Source organism: Zootoca vivipara, chromosome 1, assembly GCF_963506605.1.
Source record: "Zootoca vivipara chromosome 1, rZooViv1.1, whole genome shotgun sequence".
NCBI classification, from domain to species: domain Eukaryota; kingdom Metazoa; phylum Chordata; class Lepidosauria; order Squamata; family Lacertidae; genus Zootoca; species Zootoca vivipara.
The window spans coordinates 11,335,902-11,361,026 of record NC_083276.1 but is presented as its reverse complement, the minus strand read 5'-3'; the positions used below and the strand labels follow the sequence as shown (position 1 = coordinate 11,361,026).

Here is a 25,125-nt window from a genome sequence, read left to right as displayed (position 1 = left end):
TTTCCTTTTTTTTAAAAAAAACAACCATGCACACCAATGAGCAAGGGCTTCTTTCTAGCCGATAAATCAAAAAGTCAAGAGAGACATAACAAAAACTCCTTCCAAACGACCTGTTGAAAAATAAAATCTGGTTAAAAAACCCACAAGGCCACTCACTGATCGTAGGACCAGGAATCATATGACTATCAATCTCTTTGTTTCGCTGCAACAAAACCTGCCTTTTATTTCAGTCTCCTACATGGAATTCCTAGTCGTCTATAGGGCTTTTCTGGTAGCTATAGGTGACTAGGTATTTCATGCATGTGTATGAACTGGCCGGTGGTGGAGAAATGGACCCCTGTGTGCTCAGCATAGAAACCCAACAGGCTACTAGAAAAGGGTGCAGTCTTGTCCCCAGTGTTGTTTAAGATCCATATGAAGTCACTGTCCAGCTCTTGATAAAGGCCATCCATCAGGGAAACCCAAACTGCACCTGAACCCAGAAGTAATTAATAAAGCAGCGTGGCTGCTAGTTCTAGGATTTCACCCATTATTTTGTGCTTCTGAAAGCAGCCTGGTATCCCAACGGCCTTCTTTGCATCACTTCTGCACCTTCCCCAGTTGCCTTAGAAAACCCTCTAGTGCATAGCTGCCAAGTCTCCCGCTGAAAAATGCGGGATCAGCAGCGGCGTGGCACCAGAAGTCGCTCCTACGCATGTCTGGACATGCGTAGAAGCAATTTCCAGTGCCAGCGCCACCCAATTTCCGGTGCCCAGACATGGGCAGAGTGGCACCGGAAGTGCCCAGACAAGGGTAGTGTGGCACCGGAAGTCGCTTCTATGCGTAGAAGCGACTTCCGGTGCCGCAATACCCATGTCTGGGCACCGGAAATCGGGCGGTGCCGGCACCCAAAATGGAGCCTCCCTGGCAGGTAGGAAATCCGGGGGATTTACGGGATTTTTTCCAATCCGGGCTGCCAGCGGGAAATGGTTTAAAATACGGGGGTTTCCCGCGAAAAACGGGAGACTTGTCAGCTATGTTCTAGTGACAAACAGGAAATTGAAGAATCCTTTCTCGCTGATCTCAGTGTCATCAAAGGGGGAGCCAGTTTGACGCCACCACTGCATGAAAAGGGACTTTCCCCCCTCTCTCTGCCTTTCATTTTAAGTGTTTGGAGGCAGTGTAAATATTTTGACATTCTAGGAAGTTGCTGGTATAATGCCTGGTGCCTGTAACCCTCACAACAACAATTTGCATATGAATGCCGGTTGTCTGTTCACATAAGAAACACTTTGCACCGTCCAACCTACCCTTCAGAGAGCCAACCAACACAAACAAGTCATAATTTTAACATTTCACAGAGTAGGCGCCACCACCGAGAAGGCTCTCTGCCTGGTTCCCTGTAACCCCACTTCTCGTAGTGAGGGAACCACCAGAAGGCCCTCTGAGCTGGACCTCAGTGTCCAGGCTGAACGATGGGCGTGGAGACTCTTCTTCAGGTATACAAGGCCAAGGCCATTTGGGGCTTTAAAGGTCAACATGAACACTTCGAATTGCGCTTGGAAACGTAGCACAACTGCACTGCAAAGAGCTTGCTGGGAACAAGAATCCTGGCATCAGTATGCGCCATCCTTAGCGGCTGTTGGAGTTCAGGTACTCTGGCAGAACCTACTGGAGCTGGTGCGTGGAAACCTTCCCCTTCTCGACGTGGTGCTCCAAGCTGTAGGCTTACCTGGCAACTGCAGCTGGAACGCTGCTAGCTATTTAAAAATGAAAAATAAAACCCCACCATGTCTCAGAATGCCCGATGTAGCATCATCCCAGGAACACTGGAAAGAGCCCACCTAATCCAGCATCCTCTTCTCACTGTGGCCAACTGGATTCCAATGTGAAGCCCAGGAGAAGGTTCATTTGGTGTCTTAATGGGGGGCGTGTCCTAATTCACACTTCCAAAAACAACACAGCTATCCTTTGGAATCCCCAATGCAGTGCAAGTTTTCTTACTGCCAGTGCGCTTAAGCTGTTGAATTGGGTGGGGTGAGGCTGTAGTTCAGGAAGCGGCCTTGTTAAAAAAGCACAGCGAAGTGGCATAATTCCACCCCCCCCCTTTTTTTTCTTTTAAAGTACCGTGCAAGTTTTCAGACGAAGCTTTCTCCCCTTCTTGATGCGTTCTGTAATGATTGAGCAGGGTAATTAGACAGCATATTGTTCACTAAACAAAACATTTCTGCGTGACATACTTGAATTATAGTGGTTATTAACTGACAAATCTCTATTATTCATCTTGATGTGTGGCTTTTAAGGACTGCTGGATCAGCAAGCTTAGCAAATATCAACGGGGCAGCGCTGATTTAGAGGAAACGTGTCGATTCTAAATGGCCTCATTCCTTTCCTTGTATCGAAAAGCAATAATAGGGTGTCATACTTGAGGTCAGAATAATTTCGACTGCTGCCACGTTTTCCTCCTCCTGTCTTGCTCTCCACACTTTTGCCAACACATGTTTTAGTCCAAGCTGGGATCGGCAGTGGCTGATTAATCTTGGCTTTTGTGTCTTCAACCCCGCCCCCCCCCATGCCAAATAGCAGGGGGTGGGAGTGCCTAGTGTTGCCTTTGCCAGCTCTGGTGCTCTTCAGATATTTTGGACTACAGCTCCCATCAGCTGTTCTGCCTGTGGCTGGTGGGAGTTGTAGTCCAAACCAGAGTTGCCGAATGCTGCCCTAGCAGGTGCCATTTGCCTTTGCACCTGGGGAAATGGCCGCCTCGTTTCTCCATCAAGCCAAGGAAGAAAACAAACAAACGCAAGGGATTGGCAGAATTCTCCCAAGCCCTGATTGAGCAGTGGTAGACTTGGGGCATCGAGAGCCCCAAGCTGGCTGTAAATGAACCAACAGTCTAGAGCAGAGGTTTTCAACCTTTTAGAGCCCACGGCTCCCTTGACCAACTACATCCTTCCTTCTAGTTACAGGTAGGTAGCCGTGTTGGTCTGACGTAGTCGAAACCAAATAAAAAAAATCCTTCCAGCAGCACCTTAGAGACCAACTAAGTTTGTCATAGGTATGAGCTTTCGTGTGCATGCACACTTCTTCAGATACCCTGAAGAAGTATCTGAAGAAGTGTGCATGCACACAAAAGTGCACACCTATGACAAACTTAGTTGGTCTCTAAGGTGCTGCTGGAAGGAATTTTTTTATTTTGCATCCTTCCTGTGGCACCCCGTGGTGCTCAGGAGCCTAGTTACGCCACCCCTTGCCTGCAGAGCTGGCAACCTCTCACCCCTTTTCAAACACCCTCCCTTGGGGAGTGTTCCCTCAGCCTCCTCTCCTCTCCCCTCTCCTCGGGAGTTCTTTGGGCAGCTGCTGCTGCTGCCCCTGATCTCTAAGTTGCCCCCTCTGCTCCAAAGAGAGGTGCCTCCCAGAGGCACCATTTACCTGCTGGACATGTCGCTAGGGCTGCTGCAACGAACAGCTGTGCAAGCCTTTGGGAGGCAGAGATGTGAGAGGGCATCAGAGGAGGGAGGGAAGAAAAGAGGGACAGAGGCCAGTGTTGCCTGCAGGGCACCCCTGACCATCATTCAAGACACCCCAAGGTGCCACGGCACACTGGTTGAAAACTACTGGTCTAGAGTCAAGAAAACCCTGGAAAGGAGATGTGTATGCACCCGTGTTGAGTGGGTGAGGTGACACCCACGACTGCAGACTTGTGGTGACCAGTGCTTTTTCCTCAAGAAAAATAAGTGCCGGAACTCACCATGAGGTTGTTACAGTAAGTCGCCGGGCAACTCAGGGCAGCCCTGAACATATGGTGGTGCCCCTGGTTCTGGTGCAGGTCAGTTAAATGCAATATTTTTCTAGGAAAAGAAGTGCCAGAACTCACTATGAAGACTTCCCTTATTCTCTTATAATGGCAATGGCGCCCACCTAAGAGGTGCTGGTTCTGACACGCTGGGAAAAAGCGCAGGTGACGACAACGCCTCTGGCTCTTCCTGCATTTCCAGTTTTAACACTCCCAGATTTAGCAGAATTAGGGCATTTGTGTGCTGATCTCACTAAAGCGCGCCTTTCATTCTTCATTACTCATTTAATGCACTTTTAAAACCTAATTGCACTCCCTTTAGTAGGACGCTGTGTAACCTTGGTGTGCCATGAATGAAAAACTAGATGATCTTGCCATTAAACAAAAAACAAAAAAACCCACACACAGAAAGTACTCGTTGAGAAGCTTCTCAATTTCAGCAGCAAATGAGGCATAAACTATACGGTCCAAAATGCAGCATCTAAAGGAGGGTGAAAGGGTGTGTGTGTGTGTGTGGAGAAAACTCAGCCAATGGCAATAAATATTTAATCTAGCTGTAAGTGTGCAAATTAAAAGCTTTTAGTTTTAAAAGCAGGCGTGCTCTTTAAGTTGCTGCACTAATAGAACCACCATTGGGCAGAGTGTGTGCATGGCAAATATCCAAAGAGCTAGTGGTTTGCAAGTTGAGTGAGTTATATTCTCTTGATAGCAGATTTGTGTTCATATCTTCATTAATACTCTGAGGTTTCAAGCACACTGTGTAAGCAAGGGTGCTTTGCTGGAGCAAAAGTCAATTCAGCGTGTGGTATTAAAATGAAATGGGTGGGGGAATTGTTTAGTTTTTTAAAAAACAGCAACAGCAAATCTCTTGTTGGCTGCCGGTGACATAAGCACAATGCACAACTTGGAGATTTCACATCATACTTCCTTAAAAAATCACCACACGCTACAAGAAAGAGGGTGGGGAACTTCGGAAATGTTTTAAAACCTGCTTTTGGGGGCCGCTGTCTCACAAAGCGGGGTGCAAGAAAAAGGAATGGCACGAAAGACACTATAGATCAGTGGAAGGGGGGTCAACCCAAGGGCCATGTTCCCTGCTGGGCAGCCTTCCGAAGGCCACATGCCCAAGGGTATGTTTGAAAGTGCCTGGGCAGTGCCTGGCCGAAATGTCAGAGGCCAGATGGGTAGCTTTGAAAAAAGTGTCCATTGGAGGTAGACATTTTTAAGGGTTGATGTTTTATTATGTATTTATATGTGCTGGGAGCCGCCCAGAGTGGCTGGGGAAACCCAGCCAGATGTGCAGGGTATAAATAATAAAATTATTGTTATTGTTATTTAGTGGACAACATAACTTTTTGTATCCCTGCCTCCTGGCGGGTGGACCCAGGATAAATTGTGCCAGCTCATTTTATACAAGTTGCAGAATCCAGTTTTTCTTGGTGCAGAATTTCAGTTTTGTGAGCACAGATTTCTTTTTTGTGTGGGGTGTGTGTGTGTGTGTGTGTCTTGAGGTTAAAGCATGGCATGCGTACAGGTGTCAAATCTTTGCAGAATGTGGGGCACTTTCTCTGTGCTGTGCTAAACTTCTGTCCTGCGGATTGCGGAAAACGCACGACGCCAACTGAGCTTTGCGTGGGCCCCCACATAATAATCTTTGGCCGGGCAGAATTTCCGGCGGCCATATTCCGCGCTATCAAGAGCGCAGCATCTTGAAGGCATTCCACCCACCCGGCTGTTCTGTTTGTTCTGCTCAGCCGGCGGCTGCCCCTCTCCCGAAGAGCTACTTGTGGAACACGCCTGATTAATCGCAACAGTTTGTTAGATAAGGATAAAGACAAATGATTATTTAAACCTGCTTACGTACCATGACTTCCCTCCCTCGATCTGTGCTAGAGTGCCAGTTGATGAAGACAGAGAGACCCAAACCAAACACATTCATCATCCGGTGCCTGCAGTGGACTACAGTAATTGAAAGAACGTTTCATGTGGAGACTCCGGAGGAGCGGTATGTCTCGTTCAGGCTTAAATACAAAGGCAACTTGCAAAAAGGCAGATGGATGTAAATGTTCAGCGTTATTAAGAGCGCGCCTTCTTCTCCAGAGCTTTGCTTTGTTTATTACGAGCTCTGGTGCTGTGGGTTTTAAGAGTCTCATTTTCCCACTTGGGTGGGGGGTGGATTAGAGGTTCTTCCAGAAGGAACTGATTGTGTGTGTGTGTGTGTGTGTGTGTACACACATGCACACAAATTTGGAGATGAAGATGATGCTCCCCCCTCCAGGCTATCTGTTTGTTTCCCTCGGAAGGTGGTGGACTTTCCTCCCTTGAGGTTTTCAAACAGAGGTTGGATGACCACCTGTCATGGGTACTTGAGTTATTTGTTATTATTACTATATAAAAAATTTTTATACTGCCCTATACTTGTAGATCTCAGGACGGTTCACAACGTTAACACTTCAATATAAAAAGCACAGGATACATGATAAAATTAAGAACAGAAGCAAACCAATAACCCCCTCTTCCACAACACATTTAAAAGGGCATCAGACATCCATGAACCAAAGGCCTGGTTAAAGAGGAACATTTTCACCTGGCACCTAAAGGTTTAGAATGAAGGCACCAGCTGAGGCTTCTTGGGGAGAGCATTCCACAAACGGGGAGCCATAGATGATATCCCACCATGGCGGGGGGGGTTGGACTAGATTACCCACAGGTACCCCTTCTAATTCTGCAGTTCTGTGATTCGATCAGGTAATGGGCGGGTGGGAGCACTTCTTCAAATTCTCCCCATCTGTACCTCTGCAGAGGTTTGAAGGAGAAATGCAGGGAGGAGAGCGAGATGCATTTCAAAGCCTTGACTGAGGGGTGCTCCCACTGCCCATTGTCTGATAGGTGGGTGGGAGAGCCCGTGTGGCATAATGGTTAGAATGTTGAGCTATAACTTGGGAAAGCAGGGTTCAAATCCCCACTCAGCCACAAAACTCATGGGTGACCTTGGGCCAGTCACCATCCCTTCACCGAACCTCTACCTCACAGGGTTCTTGTGAGGATGAAATTGGAAGGGGGAGAACCATGTACACCACTTTGAGATCCTTGGAAGAAAAAAGGTGGTACAGTGGTCCCTCGACTTGCGAAGTTAATCCGTTCCGAACGGACCTTCGTAAGTCGAAAAAATCGTAAGTAGAAGCCAATGGGGGGGGGGAATTAAAAAAAAGGAAGTCGAAAAAATCCTATCTAAACCGCATCCAAAATGGCGGACGGAACTCTCGTCTTAACTCGAAACATTCGTATATCGAGTTACTCGTAAGTCGAGGTACCACTGTATATAAATGTAATAAATAAAGGAATATCCAGAAGCTTTAAGTTCCATCCTTACCTGCCTCATTCCTGACATCATGTCAAGAATGGGGACATGAAAACTGCCTCACGAGCCAACTAGGGGGAACTGGGGGGTCCCAGTGTAGATCTAAGCCAGGTGTGGAAACCTTTGCCCCCCCCCCAGATGTTAACCAAACTGCGGCTTCATGAGTTTGCGTTTATGCCAGCATTCTTTTCCAAAGTACCTGGAACCCACCTGTGTTTTAGCAGCTTTTTAAGCAATGATGGGATATGCTTGTGGTGGGTAGGGATCTCAATCGTGACTGCTTGTTTGTTTAGGGATGAATGGACAAAAGCCATCCAAACCGTAGCAGACAGCCTTAAGAAACAAGAAGAGGAAATAATGGATTTTCGATCCGGTTCGCCCAGCGATAATTCAGGGGCCGAAGAAATGGAAATTTCTATGACAAAGCCAAAACACAAAGTAGTAAGTATTTGGGTTTAGGTGGGTTTTCTAGGCCAAGCATTAAAATATTCCCTATGGCCTGTGTTGCTACAGAGCCTAGAGGTAGCCAACCTGGTGTGCCCTCCAAATGTTGCTGGACTCCCAACTCTCACTCATCCCTAGTGGTCAGGGAACAACTGAAGAAAAGGCCCATTCTCTTGTGGAGGGGGCACAGGTCGGTTCATAAGGGAAGGCAGGCCTTGAGGTACCGTTTTCCCGAAAATAAGACATACCCACAAAATAAGCCGCAGCAGGATTTCTAAGCATTTGCGCAATATAAGCCATACCCCGAAAATAAGACATAATGATAGGCGCAGTTCTGGAGGGCGCCAAGGAAGAGGCGAGGCTCGACGCATAATAAAAAAATAAGACATCCCCTGAAAATAAGCCATAGTGTGTCTTCTTGAGGAAAAATAAATATAAGACAGTGTCTTATTTTCGGGAAAACAGGGTATTGCAGTCCTGAGCTGTTTAGGGCTTTAGCTGTTTAGGTCCAAACCAGCACTTTGAATTGGGCCTGGAAACTAGTTGGCAGCCAGTGTAGTCAGGCCAGGATTGGTGTAATATGCTCAAACCTTCTGGCCTCAGCAACCTGGCTGCTGATTTTTTTTACAGATGTATGTGTGTGAACAATCTTCAGAGACAACGCCACACACAGCGCCGTAATCATTCAGAGTTAAGACGCATTTTTATTTGTCTCCTTGAATTGAGTTCTTTCTCAAGCTGATCCTACTGTTTCGCGAGAGGGCCATTCTTTATCTGTGTCTTCTTGATGGTGGTTGGCAAAGATTCTCCTTTAAGTCTCCACACACACACATACAGGCAACTCCCCATTTAAATGAGGGTTATGTTCCGAGGCATCACATGTTTTAAGCAAAATAGCATATATTAGGAGCACCATTGGAAAAACCTGCAAGCACCTTCTAAACCTCTGGGAAACCCTTGATAAACCCTTTAAAAAACCAGCAGCAATCCTGGGATTGTGCTATCAAAGGCTCGTGGGATTGCCAGACACTTTTTTCATAGAATAGAATAGATCTTTATTCTCATTGTCCCCTTGTGGGAACAACGAAATTTCTTGATTGCTGTATCAACTCAATTAAGACACTCCACATTAATTAAAATATTAATAGGCACAATACAATACAATACAATACAGAACAATAAACAAATAAAAATAAAATGACTTCAAAGTCCAGAATTTCCATTTAAGGCCAAAATTGCTCTAGGAAAGAAACTGTTCTTGAGACGGCTTGTTCTCGCCTTCATTGTTCTATATCTCCGTCCCGATGGCAGGAGCTCAAAGAAACGATGACCAGGATGCGATGGGTCTCTTGATATATCTAATGCCTTTCTGTGGCACCTGATGGTATATATATGTTCTAAGGTAGAGAGTGAACAACCAATGATACTCTCTGCTGTTTTAATAATTCTGCACAACACTGTCCTATCCCGACAAGTGCAGCTTCTGTACCACACATATAAGCCATACGTGAGCATGCTCTCAATGGCACAGTGATAGAAAGCAAGCAACAACTTCATGCCATTTTTGTCATTTTCACACTCTTTGGGGGGACGTTTTTGCCCCTTCAAGTGCCGCTTCTAGGTATGTGTGCCTGTGCAGTCGCGAGTGACTCGAATGCGCATAAATGGGGAGTTGCCTGTATATACACACATACATATGTAAATAAAGGATTCCTCAATGCTGTCATTCATTTTGCTTTGTTCAAATATTTCGGGTCGTTGGCCTGTAAAGCCTCTTAACCACCTTTGAAACATGTCTTCAACAGACTATGACTGAATTTGAGTATCTTAAGCTTCTGGGGAAAGGTACCTTTGGAAAGGTGATCCTAGTAAAAGAAAAAGCAACCGGGCGATATTATGCCATGAAAATTCTGAAGAAGGAAGTCATTGTCGCAAAGGTAGGGCATTAGAGCTTTGCTGTAATGGAGCACTTTGTTTTTTTAAATGTTTAGATTAATTTTGTAAGATTTTGGGGGAGGGCTAACAGTAATGACAACAACAGGTTTCATCTATATATTCATCAAAGGAATAGCAGTCCGATAGCTGTTGTTCATTCATGACTTACTGGGTTGTTCTTCAGGATGAAGTGGCTCATACGCTGACAGAAAACCGTGTTTTGCAGAACTCTAGACATCCTTTCTTAACGGTATGTGTTCTCTCTTAAGGGCAGTCCATAATCTGTGAGATGGGTGTGTGTGCGTGCCTTGGTCGTTTTAATTAATAGGAACCTTGGAGCCATATGTTTTTCCAAATCGGAGAATGGTAGATTTAAGTACTTGATGGCATGCCAACCATTTCCCCATTGATTGTAATGGGATTCAGAGCTACTTTGCGCATAGCGCAGCTGCATGGATATTTCCCTCTACTAAACGCCCAAATGTGAAGGGGACGAATGTCTACTCTTAAACACACAGGCCTCATTCAGGCAACCAAATCTTGGCATAGGAATCTTGAGTTATTATCTTGCCCCCCCCCCCCCGGCACAATTCAGCCGCTTTGTTCTTCCCTTTGTAGCAAGAACAGGCGGACCATGAAGCCTTCTATTAACCACAGTTTCCAGTTTCATCTGAAATGGGAAACAATGGATGATTGCTTCAGAATAAGTCAGGATACTGTCGACTTCAGATTGCAGCTAAATATTCCGGCTTGTTTCAGACTCGTTTACTGTGGTTTCCCAGCTTGTACAAAACAGGGAAGTAGAGCTAAAGTAGGATTTCCTGGCTTGCTCATGGCTACCTTCATGACGGCACTAAATGGGTTGCATGCCTGGCCAAAAAACTTGTTTATATCTCAGTTTATTAAGCAAAGATACGTTCTTCCAAAGATGGCCATGACGGTCCTGTTGGTTACAGCCAACCAGCACTTTGACCACTCTTGTTTATTTTTAAGAGTGTGTGTCTGCCTGTTGTACTTCACATGCACACAGTAGAACAGCGGCTCCTAAACTCTCTCTCTCCCCCCCCCCCAATTGACCACTTGAGAATTGAGATCTTGCCTTGGTTGGACCACTTAATGGTTTTTTTCTGCCTGCTGTGACAGCCTGTTACAGTGCACTGTGCTAGACTCTGCATGATTTTTAATTCTCATTTTATTACTCCTTTATTGTGAATCTCTCTCTCTGTGTGTGTGTGTTATGCAAAAATCACAATGTGAAGCTAGCCAGTGTCTCAACATCGCTCCATCCTTGTTTCAGACATTGTGATATATCAGTATATTGCGATGTTTAGCTGGTGATATATCGCAATGTTGAAAAACAGATATCGCCCACCCCTGCTTCCTACAGGTGTCTGGTTGGGCCAATGTAATACCAGGATGCTGGCCTGATCCAACAGGGCACCACTTACCTACTTAGCAAAACCCTCTGTCTCTCTCTCTCTCTGCCACCCCTTTCCCCCTTGATGTTCCTCCTCCTTAACACACGCATGAAGTTAAGGCAAGTGCCATGTGAAATGCGCCAAGATCTACAAGTGACCCACCACAAACTGACTGCCCCTGAACTAGCAGATCTCACGGCCAGAGTTAGATATGGATGGATGGATGGATGGATAGATGGATGGATGGATGGATGGATGGATGGATGGATGGATAGATAGATGGATAGATAGATATATTTAAGTCTTGTTACGTATCCTAAAAAAATGGTGCCTGTAAAACCCGTTATTATTTATGGAGATGTTTATTTTTATCTAAAGCCAAAGCTGTGACTCCCCTCTCTGGCTCTGAAACCCCAGCTGTAACTTCTGGGCTGCAGCCCAAGCAAAACAAAATGTAGTGCACGTCAAACCAAGCTGGCGGTTCTCATGATGTAGGAATGCGTGTGACGTGAGGGAAGGGCACCAGCCCTTGTGAGTGGGGTGGGGGGAGGACGAACGAGGGGGAGAGAGATGCCTCCTCCCCAAATCCTTCTTTCACCTTCCAAGTTGAGAGCGGATTTATGTCGATGGAATGCCTCAGCTGGGCAGCTGCCATCCATGGAGCTGCAGCAAAGAGCTGGATAATGATGATAATTTCTGGATAAGAGGGGCGAATTTCACAGTGAGCTGCAGAGGATCTCCTGCGTTGACCAAGTTCCGCCACACATCATAGGGTTGTCTGTGGAAAGACCCCTGTTTCTCAGGCTGAACTGCACGCACTTCATCTCTCGGCTCAATCTGGGTCCTTCATCCCCTTAAGTCGCAGGCCATTTGGATTCGAAATAGCCCTAAATCATGGCTCTGCATCTGTTTTAAATATCCCTAAGGTAGGGGGCAAAGTCATGTGGTCCAACACCACTCCCAGCCTCCTAAGCCACTGGGCATTCAGATTGGAAATCTCTGTCCTGGCTGAAAATACCCACCTTCCTCACCATGGGCTGCGGCTGGTGCATCTCTTGGCTCATCCTGGGTCCTACCTTCCTGTTCTCTGGAGGTGAAACCCAACAAATCTGAATCTTGGAAGATTCAGGACAGGCAAAAGGAAGCAGCTGGTCACACGGCACATAGTTAAACTGTGGAACTCACTCCCACAAGATGTTTGCAGTGGCCACCATCTTGTGCGGCTTTCGAAAAGAGGATTGGATAAATGAATGGAGGTTAAGGGTGATCCATTTCCCCACCTCCGCTGTAGCAGACCCAGCCAGCTACATCCCAGGCTTTGCCCCCTTCCCATCCAGCTTTTGGATCAGGAATTGGGTGTCAGTATTCCTCTGTAGATGAAACCCAATATCTTTTTTAAGCTTGAGTTAGGAGTAAGGGTAGGGGATGAAACAACAACAACAACAACAACTTATTATTTATACCCCGCCCATCTGGCTGGGTTTCCCCAGCCACTCTGGGCGGTTTCCAACAAAAGATTAAAAATACATTAAAACATCAAACATTTAAAACTTCCCTAAACAGGGCTGCCTTCAGATGTCTCCTAAATGTCAGATAGTTGTTTATTTCCTTGACATCTGTTGGGAGGGCGTTCCACAGGGTGGGCACCACTGCCGAGAAGGCCCTCTGCCTGGTTCCCTGAAACCTCACTTCTCGCAGTGAGGGAACCACCAGAAGACCCTCGGAGCTGGACCTCAGTATCTGGGCTGAACGATGTGGGTGGAGACGCTCCTTCAGGTATACTGGTGTATGAGATGAGATGTCCCAAGATTATGTCATGACTTTTATTATTTTATCGCATTTGTATCCCTCCTTCTCACAAGGGAGCGCAGAGCAGCTTACTATGTAAGGTGACATAAATACATAGAATCACAGAATTCTAGAGTGGGAAGGGACCCAACAAGTCATCTAGTCCAACCCTTGTAACACAGCCAAGTCTGGAACAGCGCACACACTTTGTTAAATGGCAAATAGGTTTTAAGAGTTCACCTAATCATGGCCAAAGTGGGGAGACAACCTGATTTCAGCTGGTGGGCGTGGAGTTCCATAAATGTGGGGCCACCACCAAGAATGCCCTGTCTTGCAGTACTATCCATATCACACCTCCCACTGATGGAAGCAGGGTGTGGATTATCCTCAAAAGGCAGATTCCAGGTTGCAAAGTATGTTTATTCATTCTCTCTCTCTCTCTCTCTCTCTCTCTCTCTCTCTCTCTCTCTCTCTCTCTTAAGACGGTAGATGCTGTCTTTCAATCATGTGGTGCCCAAAACAATTCAACAACAGATTAAAACAGTACACGTCACTGTGGGTGGGACAGAGTGTTTTAAAACCACTGTGGTAAAAGATTGGTCTTGGCTTTACCTTAATACCCCAACTGTAGTGTGGAAATGATAGCAGCTAAAAAAAAAAAATCTGTGCTAGTAACTTGCTCTGCTACATCAATTTGGAAGCAGTTCCAGAAACTGCACGTGAAATAAAATCACATTTTGCTCACATGTGATTTGCTTTTCGTAGGCTTTGAAGTATTCCTTCCAGACGCACGACCGCTTGTGCTTTGTTATGGAGTACGCAAACGGAGGCGAGGTAAGGATCGCGTTCACCTCTGTCGAATGTTAATGGTGTGCATTCTGAGTGCCACATTCCAATGGCGGCTGGGTTTGGAAGGAGAAGGAAGACGATGAACAGATATGACTTCACTGGGCTGCGTTTCAGCCGCACACGAGTCCCTGGGTTCTGCACCCACACAAACCTCTCCATCCTCCATCCAGACATTATAGCATTACAGTGATGAACTTCAGCCAGGGGAAAGCACTGAAAGTAGGTGTGAAGCAAGGTTGGTGAGGGTTGTGGCTTGGAGACACATTTGGAGAGAGACATTTGGCCTTGAGTCTGACATTTGGTGCATTGAAAATCTTCAAAGTTCGTCATAGGAACCTTCTAAGAGCTTCCTAAGGGCATGGCATATCTCAGTGGTAGAGGGCAGGGCATAGTATTAATAATTTCATGAATCTCAGGCTGTAGGGCAGGGAAAGACCTGAGGTGCATTAGCACTGCTAATCCCCTAGATCAGAGGTGGCCAACTCCCAAGAGACTCCGATCTACTCACAGTGTTAAAAACTGGCAGTGATCTACCCCCTTCAGGTCAAAGTTGTTGAGCTTCTTTTAGGAAGGAGGAAGGCCCATTTTTTTTGGGGGGGGTTCAAAGTTGTTGCGCTTTTTCAGGGAGGAGGTAAAATGTTGAGCTTTTTTAAGGGGAGCCACAGTTGTTCAACTTCTTTGCGGGGAGCCAGTGATCTACCGCAGACGTCCAGTGATCTACCGGTAGATCATGATCTACCTGTTGGGCATGCCTGCCCTAGATGATGGACAATGCTGGTTAGGTGGATTGATAGCCTGACTCCGTATTAAGTGACTTCAGGTGAGGGAAGGGGTATGCAGCTCAAGAATCAAAAAGGTTGCCAGGAAGAAAGTCCTATTGACCTCAGAATGGGGTGGGGAAGTGGCTGTTTGTTCCCAATGGGCCTCTTTCTCACTCCCCAGTACTGTGAAAGCAGCACAGAGACCGAAGCTTTCCTGGCTTGCCAAAGTGGATACAGATGGTCCTCTTAGTCTAAATCAAAAAGCCCTGGTGGGCCAAATTTGTTGACCTGGAGGTATAACAGTGAGACTATTTGCCTGCCTAGCCCAGTATTTCCCTTCCAACTTATCTGCTGCCAGACCTTCCTAATGAAGAGATGTCCGGGATCGAACCTGCATCCAAGCCACGTGCTCCAGCGCTGAGCCGTGGTCCCTCCCTAATTACAGGTCTTCAGTAAACATGGTGGTGTGCCAATTTAGGCTAACGCGTACTTTTCCCCTCCCAGCTGTTCTTCCATCTATCGAGAGAGCGCGTCTTTTCTGAAGACCGGGCCCGGTTCTATGGGGCTGAGATTGTATCTGCTCTAGACTACCTGCACTCGGAGAAGAACGTGGTTTATAGAGATTTAAAGGTAGGTAAGCGGAAGCTGGTGAGTTTGGGAGGCCAGCCTTTTCTCATTTATCTCAAGAAAAGGGCGTTTCTGGAGCACATTCATGGTGCTAAATCTCATTTGGGGTATATCTGTTTCGAACTTTGTCTTGCTTAGGGCTGCCATATTTCAACAAGTGAAAATCCAGACACAAAAATGCAGCATGCGGCCCTCAGGGGCGTGATATCCCCCAGCTTCATATTCAGTGCTAGTTTTCTAGAAAAAGAGGTGCTGGAACTCGCTGTGAACGCCTCCCTTGTTCTCTTAAAATGGCAGTGGCGCCCACCGAAGAGGTGGCAGAACTGAGTCCCTGCTAGGGGGATAAGACACATTTTCTAGATTGCATATGGTAGTGGCGTTAAACAAAATCAGAACACACAGATGCAACAGCTCAGCAGTAAAAACCCACCCAGCAACACAATTCAGTGGTAAAATCCAATCCAGCATGTGAGGGGGTTGATTGCTCTCTTCCCTCACCCCTCCAGATGTTGGGGATATACTTGTTTTGTTCTTTCCTTCACCTTGCCTCTAGTTAAGCAGCAGCTTTTAAAATTTATATCTCCTCAAATTAACATATGCAAATGAGCAGCAGCCCTGTTAAATCTCTGCATGGGCAGAGTCACCCGCTGTAGCAAACAGGAAGAGGCTAGGTGGCTGAGACGTTTTACAATCCTGTTGGTTTTCATTTAGGCAATTCGCCAATTAAAGAATTTTTGAGTTGTTTAATCGCCTGCCACTCTTTTCAACCGATTAGATCAGTGGTATTTAAATAGAGGTGCCTTTCCATGCATTTGAAGGAAAGGTGTTGTAATAGCTTTTTTAAAAAATATATTCAGTAGCAGAAGGCAAGGTATTTTTTCCTTTTCACTTTGTATTACAGTAACCCACCAGTTTCAAAGTTGGGCTCAGAATAAAAATAACTGGTGTGCTCTTAAAGCTCCTGGATGAGCCCATGGTAGCATGCTCCACACTCCTGTGTTTAAAAGCGTGCGGCCCTTATTTTTTTTTATCAGGTGCTCTGCAGCGTGTTAAAACAGAGACACAGAGATGGGGGTGGGTCATAAATCAGTGGCCGAGCACCTGCTTGGCATGCAGAAGGCAGCAAGTTCAGCCCCTGGCATCTCCACTTAAAAGGTCAGGTAGTAGGTGATGATGGGGAGCTCCTTTGCTGGAGACTCTGGGGAGCTACTGTCAGTCAGAGTAGGCAGTTCTGAGCTAGATGGACAAACAGGGCTGCGTGGCAAAATGGTTAAGTCATTCATGCTTGCGCCAAATCGGTGCACTTAATTGCACTGGGCGAACATTGGAAGGTTCAGGTTGGATTTTAAAAAGTACTTAACTGAAGCACCACTGCTCATGACAGTCCTGAATAACGTGCTAATTCGGGGCATGAGTATATATATTGCCTCTCTTCTCTTCCCCACCCTCCCAGCTGCCTTCCTTTTCTCTGTGTGTGTTTGTTCCCCACCTGGTAACGCTGTGCAGTTTTTTTCCTGGAAGACAGACAGCACCTGAGTTATTCATGCATTGCCATTGGTGGCTGCCATGGATACTTTCCCCCAGCTTTGGAAATAAAGCGCTGAAGAAGAGGCAAGCCCACCCACCGCTCTGCTTGCCCGGCTGCTGTTCTCCCCACCTTTCATTCTCCGTACCCCTGCCATCTAGCCACTCTCAGGTGCTGGGACGGCCAAGGAGGATGGAGCTGTGCAAGCAGCCCCTGTGGCAGTTCCCCTGGTTTAACACACAACACGGGTCTCTTTGCCAGCTGCGCAGGAACAAACAGAGCTCAGTGGTGAAGCTCGTTGCTTTGCATACAGAAAACCCCCCAGCTCCTGTCCTTCAGGCAGAATGATCAAGAAGCAGGAAGAAGCACCCATAGCTCAGTGGCAGGACATCTGTTCTGCATGCAGAAGGTTCCAGGCCCAGGACTCACCCACCCCAGGCATCCAGTCCTACTTTAGGGCTTTATGTTGGGGTATCTGGTTGGCCACTGTGGACTAGATGAGCCTGTGGCCTGAGTGGTGTGCCTGTGTGTGATTATTCTCACTTCTCCCATGCTGTTTTCCTGTGGATAATCCCCTCTGCCCTTCCAATCACTGGCACTCTCCCCATTAGAGAAAACAAGTATGTTTGGAGACCGATCTATGTTGAAAAAAGGATGCAGGGCCAAAACATCAGTCCTTCCCCTCTCTCTGCTTTAGTCCTAAACTAAGCTGGGTAACTCTGTGCCTGCTTTTTGCAGAGTTTCAGAGAGATGAGAGGTCTCCTGAAGGATTTCCTTCGCCTGTCAAGTTTGTCCCTAAAAGTGTAAGCTAGGGAGCCTCCTGGTCCAGACTGGCGCACCCACAGGCTTCAGCTGACCTTCCCCATGCCGCCACTATTCTCTCTGCCTTGGGCTCCCAGCTGTCCACAATAATGAGGAATTTTACAGGCTACCTGACAAGGCTGTTGCATGAATTTTCTCAATAATGTAGAGTTCACCGCGCTGAACACTCAAAAATAACTTCAGAAATCCTTATTATTATTATTACTATTATTATTATTAACTTAAAAGCAGTTCAAAGGGATCCATAACAGGTGCCCAGGCCCGCTTGTTTTCTTCCTCCCTCCCCATCCCTTTTTCCTTTTGTGTTGCGTCTTTTTGATTGTAATCCTGAGGGCAGGAGCTATCTTGTTGTGTAAGCCATTTGGGGAGCCTTTTCAGCTGAAGAGCAGGGTGATCATGCTTTGAATAAATAAACAACAATGGGAAGGCAGTGAGAAGGGAGAAACTTCTCTTTTTTTTAAAAAAAAGGGGGGGCAATTTTGTAAAAAAAATAACATGAAGATTCTGCACTGACTATCCAAATGATTGACTTGTTTCCCCCCCCCCTCTCTCTCTTTAAATTTGATTTTTCATTTAAGTTGGAAAACCTGATGCTGGATAAAGACGGGCACATAAAAATAACAGACTTTGGGCTGTGCAAAGAAGGGATCAAAGATGGAGCAACAATGAAGACTTTCTGTGGCACCCCGGAATACCTTGCGCCAGAGGTACACTGCATGCAGCCCTTGATTGTATCATCACAAGCAACGCTTCCTGTAACACAAGATAGAGAGCAGTTCATAGGGCAGCATGTGGGGGGGGGCTCCTCGTTTGTGGAATGCTCTCCCCAGGGAGGCTCTCCTGGTGCCTATCTTTGGGCAACAGGCTGAAGCATTCCTCTTCTCCCAGGCCTTTGGCTAATTAAACCAGTGTTTCCCAACCTTGTGCCTCCAGATGTTTTGAGACTACAATTCCCATCATCCCTAGCTAGCAAGACCAGTGGTCAGGAATGATGGGAATTGTAGTCCGAAAACAGCTGGAGGCACAAAGTTGGGAAACACTGTATTAAACAATCTATGGCCTTTTAAACTTGGGGGGGGGTATTGTTTTTGTTTGCTATTATGATACATATTTTTGTGTTTTTGTATTGTAAACTGCCCTGTGATCTTCGAATGAAGGGCTGTATAGCAATGTTAATAATAATAATAATAATAATAATAAGAAGAAGAAGAAGAAGAAGAAGAAGAAGAAGAAGAAGAAGATTGTTGGCCAATGCTAGCAGACCACTTGCTGAAGCACCCACACACCCCCAATTTTAGCAGGCCACTCACCTGTCAATCATGGGGCGTCATAATGATCCTGATAAGGATCTGACCTGTGAAGCCAACAATGTTCCCCCCACAGTATGTTCCCAATAACCCAGCACCCTGACCACTTCACTGGTTCTCTTAACCTGCAACAAGGGCAGAATCACAACTTGGGGGTGTTGAAACAATGACTGAGATGTACGGGGAGTGCCTTGAGTTATCCCGAGAGTGCCAAGGACGGTTGTTGTTTCCGTCTCGGACACAGTCCTTGCCCTCCGGTTTGCAGTGTGTGCATGTGCGTTAGGTTCCGCGCGGTCCCTTTTGCCACCCAGTGGGGCGGTTTAGCATTTGAGCAATCCGGAGAGCGAGTTCCCTGCGTCCGTGAAGCCGCTCGCCGTTTCTTAAAAGAGAAAAGGAGCGGCGCTGCTGGCATCCCTGTCATCTGTTTGTAATCGGAACCTGGCCTCGGAGCCTGTTTGTACAGTTGCTGCATAGTTGTTTTAGGGTCACGCTGGAATTTGGGACATAGATGGCAGCGGCCGGCTTTGATGTGCCTGGTGCGTCGGTCTCGCCGAGGTGTTTACAGCTGTTGTGCCTTCTCTTGTAAATTCCACCCGTGCAGCTGTTCAGAGCTGTTGGCTCCCAACTTGACTAGCCACTTATTTTAAGTGAAATGACCTTTTTTATCCTCTGGCCTTCTGCTCACCCCCCCCCCCCTACTATTATAAATTGTGGCTGGAAAATAATTCCTTAAATATGAATAAAAAGATGTTGTTTTTGATGATGGTGGCCTCCGTCTGTCTCCAGAGACAACAGAGGAGTGAGCCTTTGGGGGGGGGGTGAAGTCAAGCCATTGTGGGGTTGCAGCGTCTTCTGTGGCTGCAGAGACCGCTATGGGAGAGAGACGTTTCAGTGGGGCAGATGAGGGCATCTGGGAAACGGCACCGCAATATTTCAGAGGTGCCAGAACTCGGTTCCAGTGAGTTCTGGCTGAAAAAAAAAAGCCCTTTGTGCACCTTCGTGGGTAAAGTCAAACTGTTGGATGGTTGCAACGCCTGCTGTGGCTGTAGAGACCGATAGGGGGGGGAGACATGTTTTTTTGCAGCTGGGGCAGATGGAAGCACCCTGTGGTGCTGCTGCAGATGCACTCAAAATACAGACGTTCTGAACCGCAGGGATACCAAAGAAGGATGTTAAAAACATCAGAAGGGCCAGTTCTAGCTCTTTATTAAAGAAGGCGTAGACTTGCAGCAAAGCAGCCTGCCAGGTCTCCCAACCTTTAAAGACCAGGGATGGAGACCGCAGCAAGGAGATGACTTGTCCTGTATACGCAAAGCAGCATGCGTCACTTTGTCTTAAGACTTCCCATCCCTTCACCTGCCCAGATGAGGACATAGGTGGCAGATACCCAAGTCTTAACAGATAGCTCCCCTTTCTGGGCTTAGAGCCCGGCACCCAAAGCCCACAGATAAGGATGTAACATCAATGCAAGCCAATTTGCTTACATCAAAGCAAATGAATGTAGACATATAAGAGTTCATTGCTGCAACAACTACCAGTTAATTGTGGGGTTCTCTTGACTACCAAGATGGCGTTTGCAGAGCTTCCTAACATCTCACCTTTGGTTCAACACTATAGACCGAGATAAAAATATATGATTTTCCCCCCTTTTCCTTGCTACTCTCTTCCAAATTTTTTAACATGTGTAAAATAGCATTTTTATATGGAGTGATCTCTGTGATCAGAAACTTTCCTCCTCCTGTTGTTGTTATTTATTGCATTTATATACAGTACCACCTTTCCTCCAAGGAGCTCAGGGTGGCATATATAGTTCTCCTCCTCCTCCTTGTATCTTCACAACAACCCTGTGAGGTAGGTTAGGCTGAGAGTGAGTGACTGACCCAAGTTCATCCGGTGAACTTCATGGCTGGGACTTGAACCCTGGTTTCCCAGGTCCTCTAACCACTATACCACACTGGCTTTCGTTTTAGGGATGTCTTTTATTCCTTCCCCACCCTGGAGGTCCTGCAGATTCTCTTAAGAACGCAGGACAATAGCTCTCTCCCTGTACCCGGCTACTGTAATCCTCTACGAGTAAGGAGGATTTCTGGAGCAGCAGAAAACGACCTTTCTCCCTCCTCTATATGTCATCCTTTTATATATTTGATATGATAGCCATGTTCAAATATATAAAAGGTTGTCATATAGAGGAGGGAGAAAGGTCGTTTTCTGCTGCTCCAGAGAAGCGGACACGGAGCAATGGATTCAAACTACAAGAAAGAAGATTCCACCTAAACATTAGGAAGAACTTCCTGACAGTAAGAGCTGTTCGGCAGTGGAATTTGCTACCAAGGAGTGTGGTGGAGTCTCTTTCTTTGGAGGTCTTTAAGCAGAGGCTTGACAGGCATATGTCAGGAATGCTTTTATGGTGTTTCCTGCTTGGCAGGGGGTTGGGCTGGATGGCCCTTGTGGTCTCTTCCAACTCTATGATTCTATGAAATCAGCTTTACCAGAGAGACTCTGGCCCTCCTGATGGAATAAGCTGTCGTAAAATATCCTAGCTGGTAAAATTTGGGGCACAAGTTAAAAAATAAAGGCAACAAAATCAACTTCGTGCATTTCAAAATTTCATTTTGCAGACACGCCAAAAAGAAAACAGCAGCATTGTTGGCTCACATTAGCAATAGAATAGAATGCAGTTGTAACTTTAAACATATATATTAAAGTAGATTATCCACATGTCCCAAGTACAAATGAGATTGATGATTACAAGTTGTGCATTCAAACATAGAAAGGGGTTGTGAGAGCTTCAGACCCACTGAGCAGCAAAAGATGGGTGTTTGTCCTTCCAACCTTGAAGCCTCTTTGCAATCATAATACCGGTAGCTCAGAGGGTCCACTTTTGACGTCCCTTTGTAAGCCCCCACATCGCAGGAATTACAATTAAGAAGTGCATAAGCATCCACAGATGAAAAGGATTGTTCCAAAACAAAGTCAATGCGAACAATAAGATCTTGCCAGAAGGAAGACACCACAGGACACACCTGGATTGCCTGCCTCAGAGAGGCATTGTCTGCAAGTCGCATTGCTTTTTCTCTCCTTTCTGAGTCCAGTTGTAGCCCTGACACACTTCTGAGGACATCACTGGGAGCGCAGCAGGGTCAAGATGCATTCCCAACCTCTCTTCTCTTTCCCACTTCCCCGACAGCAATGGGAGGGGAATTACTCTTTTTTGTCCATGCTGCAATGGCAGCATCTCGGGAACCCTGGGCATAGGCCTTGCAAGAGCTCTTCTTGGGCCTTGCCAAAAGAGAACAGCCTTCCTCTCCTCTCTCCTCTTGCTGCACAGCTCAGTGGGTAGAGCATGAGGCTCTTAATCTCAGGCTTGTCGGTTCGAGTCCCACATTGGGCAAAAGATTCCTGCTTTGCATGGGGTTGGACTAGATGACCCTCGTGGTCCCTTCCAGCTTTACAATTCTACGATTCTGTGAATCTCCCGCAATAGCAAAGTCTCTGCTCTGTCTCTGTTTGCAACTGCTCCAAGGGGGCCTTGAGAAGTGCGAACAGAAAGTGCTGTCAGGAAAGGGCACCTATGCATTGTCACACAGTCCGGCGTGCGAAGCCTTCCCAAAGCCGCCACACACACACACACCCTCGGTGCCCCCGCCCTTGTCCCGGTTGCTCGTAAAGGATGATGAGGCTGGCTCCTGGAATCCTGGCAGACGAGGCAGCTGTGTTGGTCTTCTACATATATGGGGGCAGCTGCAGAGCCAGCTGTCGCTCGGTGCGAATCATAAGGCAAGAGGCAGGCTGTAAATAGACCTGCGTGGGGTAATCCAATACCTGGCAGCCTCTGGCTTTTCGCTGCAGGCCGACTTCCAGGTTCCAGTGTCCTATCCCCACCCCCCTCCACACTCCTCACCCCCTCCGCAGAGCAGAGTACTAAGCAGTTGGCAGGCTCTAGATTTGCAGGGGTGACCAAACTTTTTCCAAAGAGGGCCAGATTTGATGAAGTGAACATGTGTGAGGGCCGACCCAAGTTGTTGAGATTTTTTTTAGGATTGAAGCTGTTGACCTTTTAGGATTTTACCCCAGGAAATAAACTGCCACAGGGGCCAGGATGAGCCACGTTAGGCCCCCAAAATGGACTTTGGACATGCCTGCAAGTCTAGGGAGAAGAGCAAACTCTCTAATGTTTGGTTTTTCTCTCCATCATCGTTCAAGGCACTTCAGTATTCCTTAGGCGTGAGCAGCTTGCCTTTCTGAGTTGTAAGGCTAGTTCCGTAAAGCAGGGCAGAATAATTTGGATTGTTGCAGAGGTTTAAGGCTTCTAACCCTCTTGCTTTTAACTAGTTTTGTGTGCTGGTTTGTTTATTGCACTCCTATCCGATTTTTCCTCCTTGGAGATCAGCATGGTTGGTCCTTCCCTTTTATCCCCACAACAACCCTGAGAGGTAGGCTCAAGCTGAGAGGCCATGACCTACCTACCCAAGGTCACCCAGTGAGCATCACAGCCAAGTCGAGATTTGAATTCACAGGTCCTAGTCCGACACTCTCTAACCCGGAGAAGGGGAACCCGAGGCCCTCCAGAAATTGCTGGACTACAACTCCCATCATTACTGGCCGCCGGCTGGGGCTGGTGGGAGTTGTAGTTCAGCAACATCTGGAGGACCGAAGGTTCCTCACCCCAGACATTTTAAAATGGCACTATTCTACTACCAACAATATGTAGAGGGCACTGAAAAGATAGGCTTCCTTTATTTTTATATTGTGGGAAGGTTGGACTAGATGACTGATTCTATCAGCCTACATGACTATTTGTGCTTGCTTTTTACATTCGTAAATCACCTTCTGCCAGTGCTCTCAAGGTGGCTTAAAAGAAAGGTATTCCATAAAATTACATGATGGTTAAAATGTCCAGGTACGAGGAGGGTGAGCCAAGTGGCGCTGAGCCTCCTCTGAGTCAATGGAGTGATTCTCACTGGCTCTTTGAGATGCAACCCGCTGGAAAGGCTCACAGCAGAAGCGCTTCTGGGGGAGGGCGGCCAAATTGCAGTTGTTCTTGGCCAGCCTTTTAAACAGAGGAACAAGGACTGCCTTAACAAGAAGAGTGTTAGAACTGTAAAAACCTCTGCAGCAATCCTGCTGTGTAATTTATTGCACGGTGCATATCGGTAGCAATAACAATAAGGGAGTCATTCTTAGGGGGTTGGGAGCATGTGAGTTTGCACCCTCTGTTGTTTCACTGCACACCCCACTGCGCTCATCCCATCCCCTGTAATTCCTCCCCCAGCTAAACACACAAAAGTTTTCAAACTGTTCTTCCTAACACTTGATCTCTTCTGTTTGTTTGTTTTGCTCATCCACACTTCTCTCTTTGTGTGGGGTAGGGGAGAGGGGTACTTTTCCTAAGTTTGTTGTGAGCTGTTGTTTTTTTATGCTGGGCATTGCAAATGTATGTGTGGTGTGTCCTCTCCCCCCCCCCCCCGCGCGCTCCAGTGTTGAAACCTCATAGATTTCTGTTTATGTTTCAGATGGGTGGAATTTGCAAGACAATTTCTAACTTAAGTTCTTGGCCTGCATTTAAAAACAAACAAACCCGTTAAGAGTTCCTAGTTGTGTGTGAGAGCGGGGTGGGGTGGGGGCACAACTGCCAACAGAATAGTTAAAGGTCTGGAGGAGTTTTGGAGAGCTTTCACATCTCTGGCCTGTTAGGTTAAAATGCTCTCGAGTGCCATTGTGGCAATGGAACTTGTCAAAGCTTTGAAGTACTTCAGTAATTCTTTTGTATAATGGCAACAGTAAACCCCTTCATCTGATGCAAAGCATTCTCCATTTCTATACGTATTCCTGTGCATCTACCCATATTTTAAATACTGGCTTCATTGTCCATCATGATAAACCCTTTCATCCATTTCTTGTCCCATTAGAGTAGCCTCTTTTTGCATATGCGTAAACATACGGACTGTCTTGGGTACCAGGTTTCTGTTACGCACCGCCAATTCCCATTACTCCCAGGCAGCATGTCCAGCTATCAGGGATGATGGAAGCTATCAGAATCATAGAAATATAGAGCTGGAAGAGACCCAAGGGTCATCTAGTTCAACCCCCTGCAATGTAGGAATCTCAGCTAAAGCATCCATGACAGATGGCCATCCAACCTCTGCTTAAAAACCTCCAAGGAAGGAGAGCCCACCACCTCCCGAGGGAGACCATTCCACTGTCAAACAGCTCTTACCCTCAGAAAGTTCTTCCTGGTGTTTAGTCAGAATCTCCTTTCTTGTAACTTGAAGCCATTGGTTCAGATCGTACCCTCCAGAGCAGGAAAAAACAAGCATGCTACCTCCTCCATGTGACAACCCTTTAGATATTTGAAGATGGCTATCATATCTCCTCTCAGTCTCCTATTTTCCAGGCTAAACACGCCCAACCAATCCTCATAAGGCTTGGTTTCCAGACCCTTGTGTCCTACTAAGACCCCATGGAGGGTGGGGAGAAGGTTCCTCACCCCTGGCCTAAATGGATGCTGTGCAGGAA

At 46.7% G+C, this 25,125-nt stretch overlaps 1 protein-coding gene across 2 annotated transcripts in view; it reads left to right on the top strand.

The window, feature by feature from the left end:
- Positions 1–25,125, top strand: part of AKT1 (AKT serine/threonine kinase 1) — a 106,244-nt gene that overhangs the window by 73,806 nt on the left and 7,313 nt on the right. For both annotated transcript variants that reach the window (XM_035104871.2, XM_035104862.2), the window contains exons 4-10: positions 5,666–5,777; positions 7,427–7,574; positions 9,383–9,514; positions 9,697–9,762; positions 13,484–13,552; positions 14,833–14,958; positions 17,881–18,009. In XM_035104871.2, the coding sequence (XP_034960762.1) occupies positions 5,666–5,777; positions 7,427–7,574; positions 9,383–9,514; positions 9,697–9,762; positions 13,484–13,552; positions 14,833–14,958; positions 17,881–18,009 (782 nt within the window). The remainder of the gene's footprint in view (positions 1–5,665; positions 5,778–7,426; positions 7,575–9,382; positions 9,515–9,696; positions 9,763–13,483; positions 13,553–14,832; positions 14,959–17,880; positions 18,010–25,125) is intronic.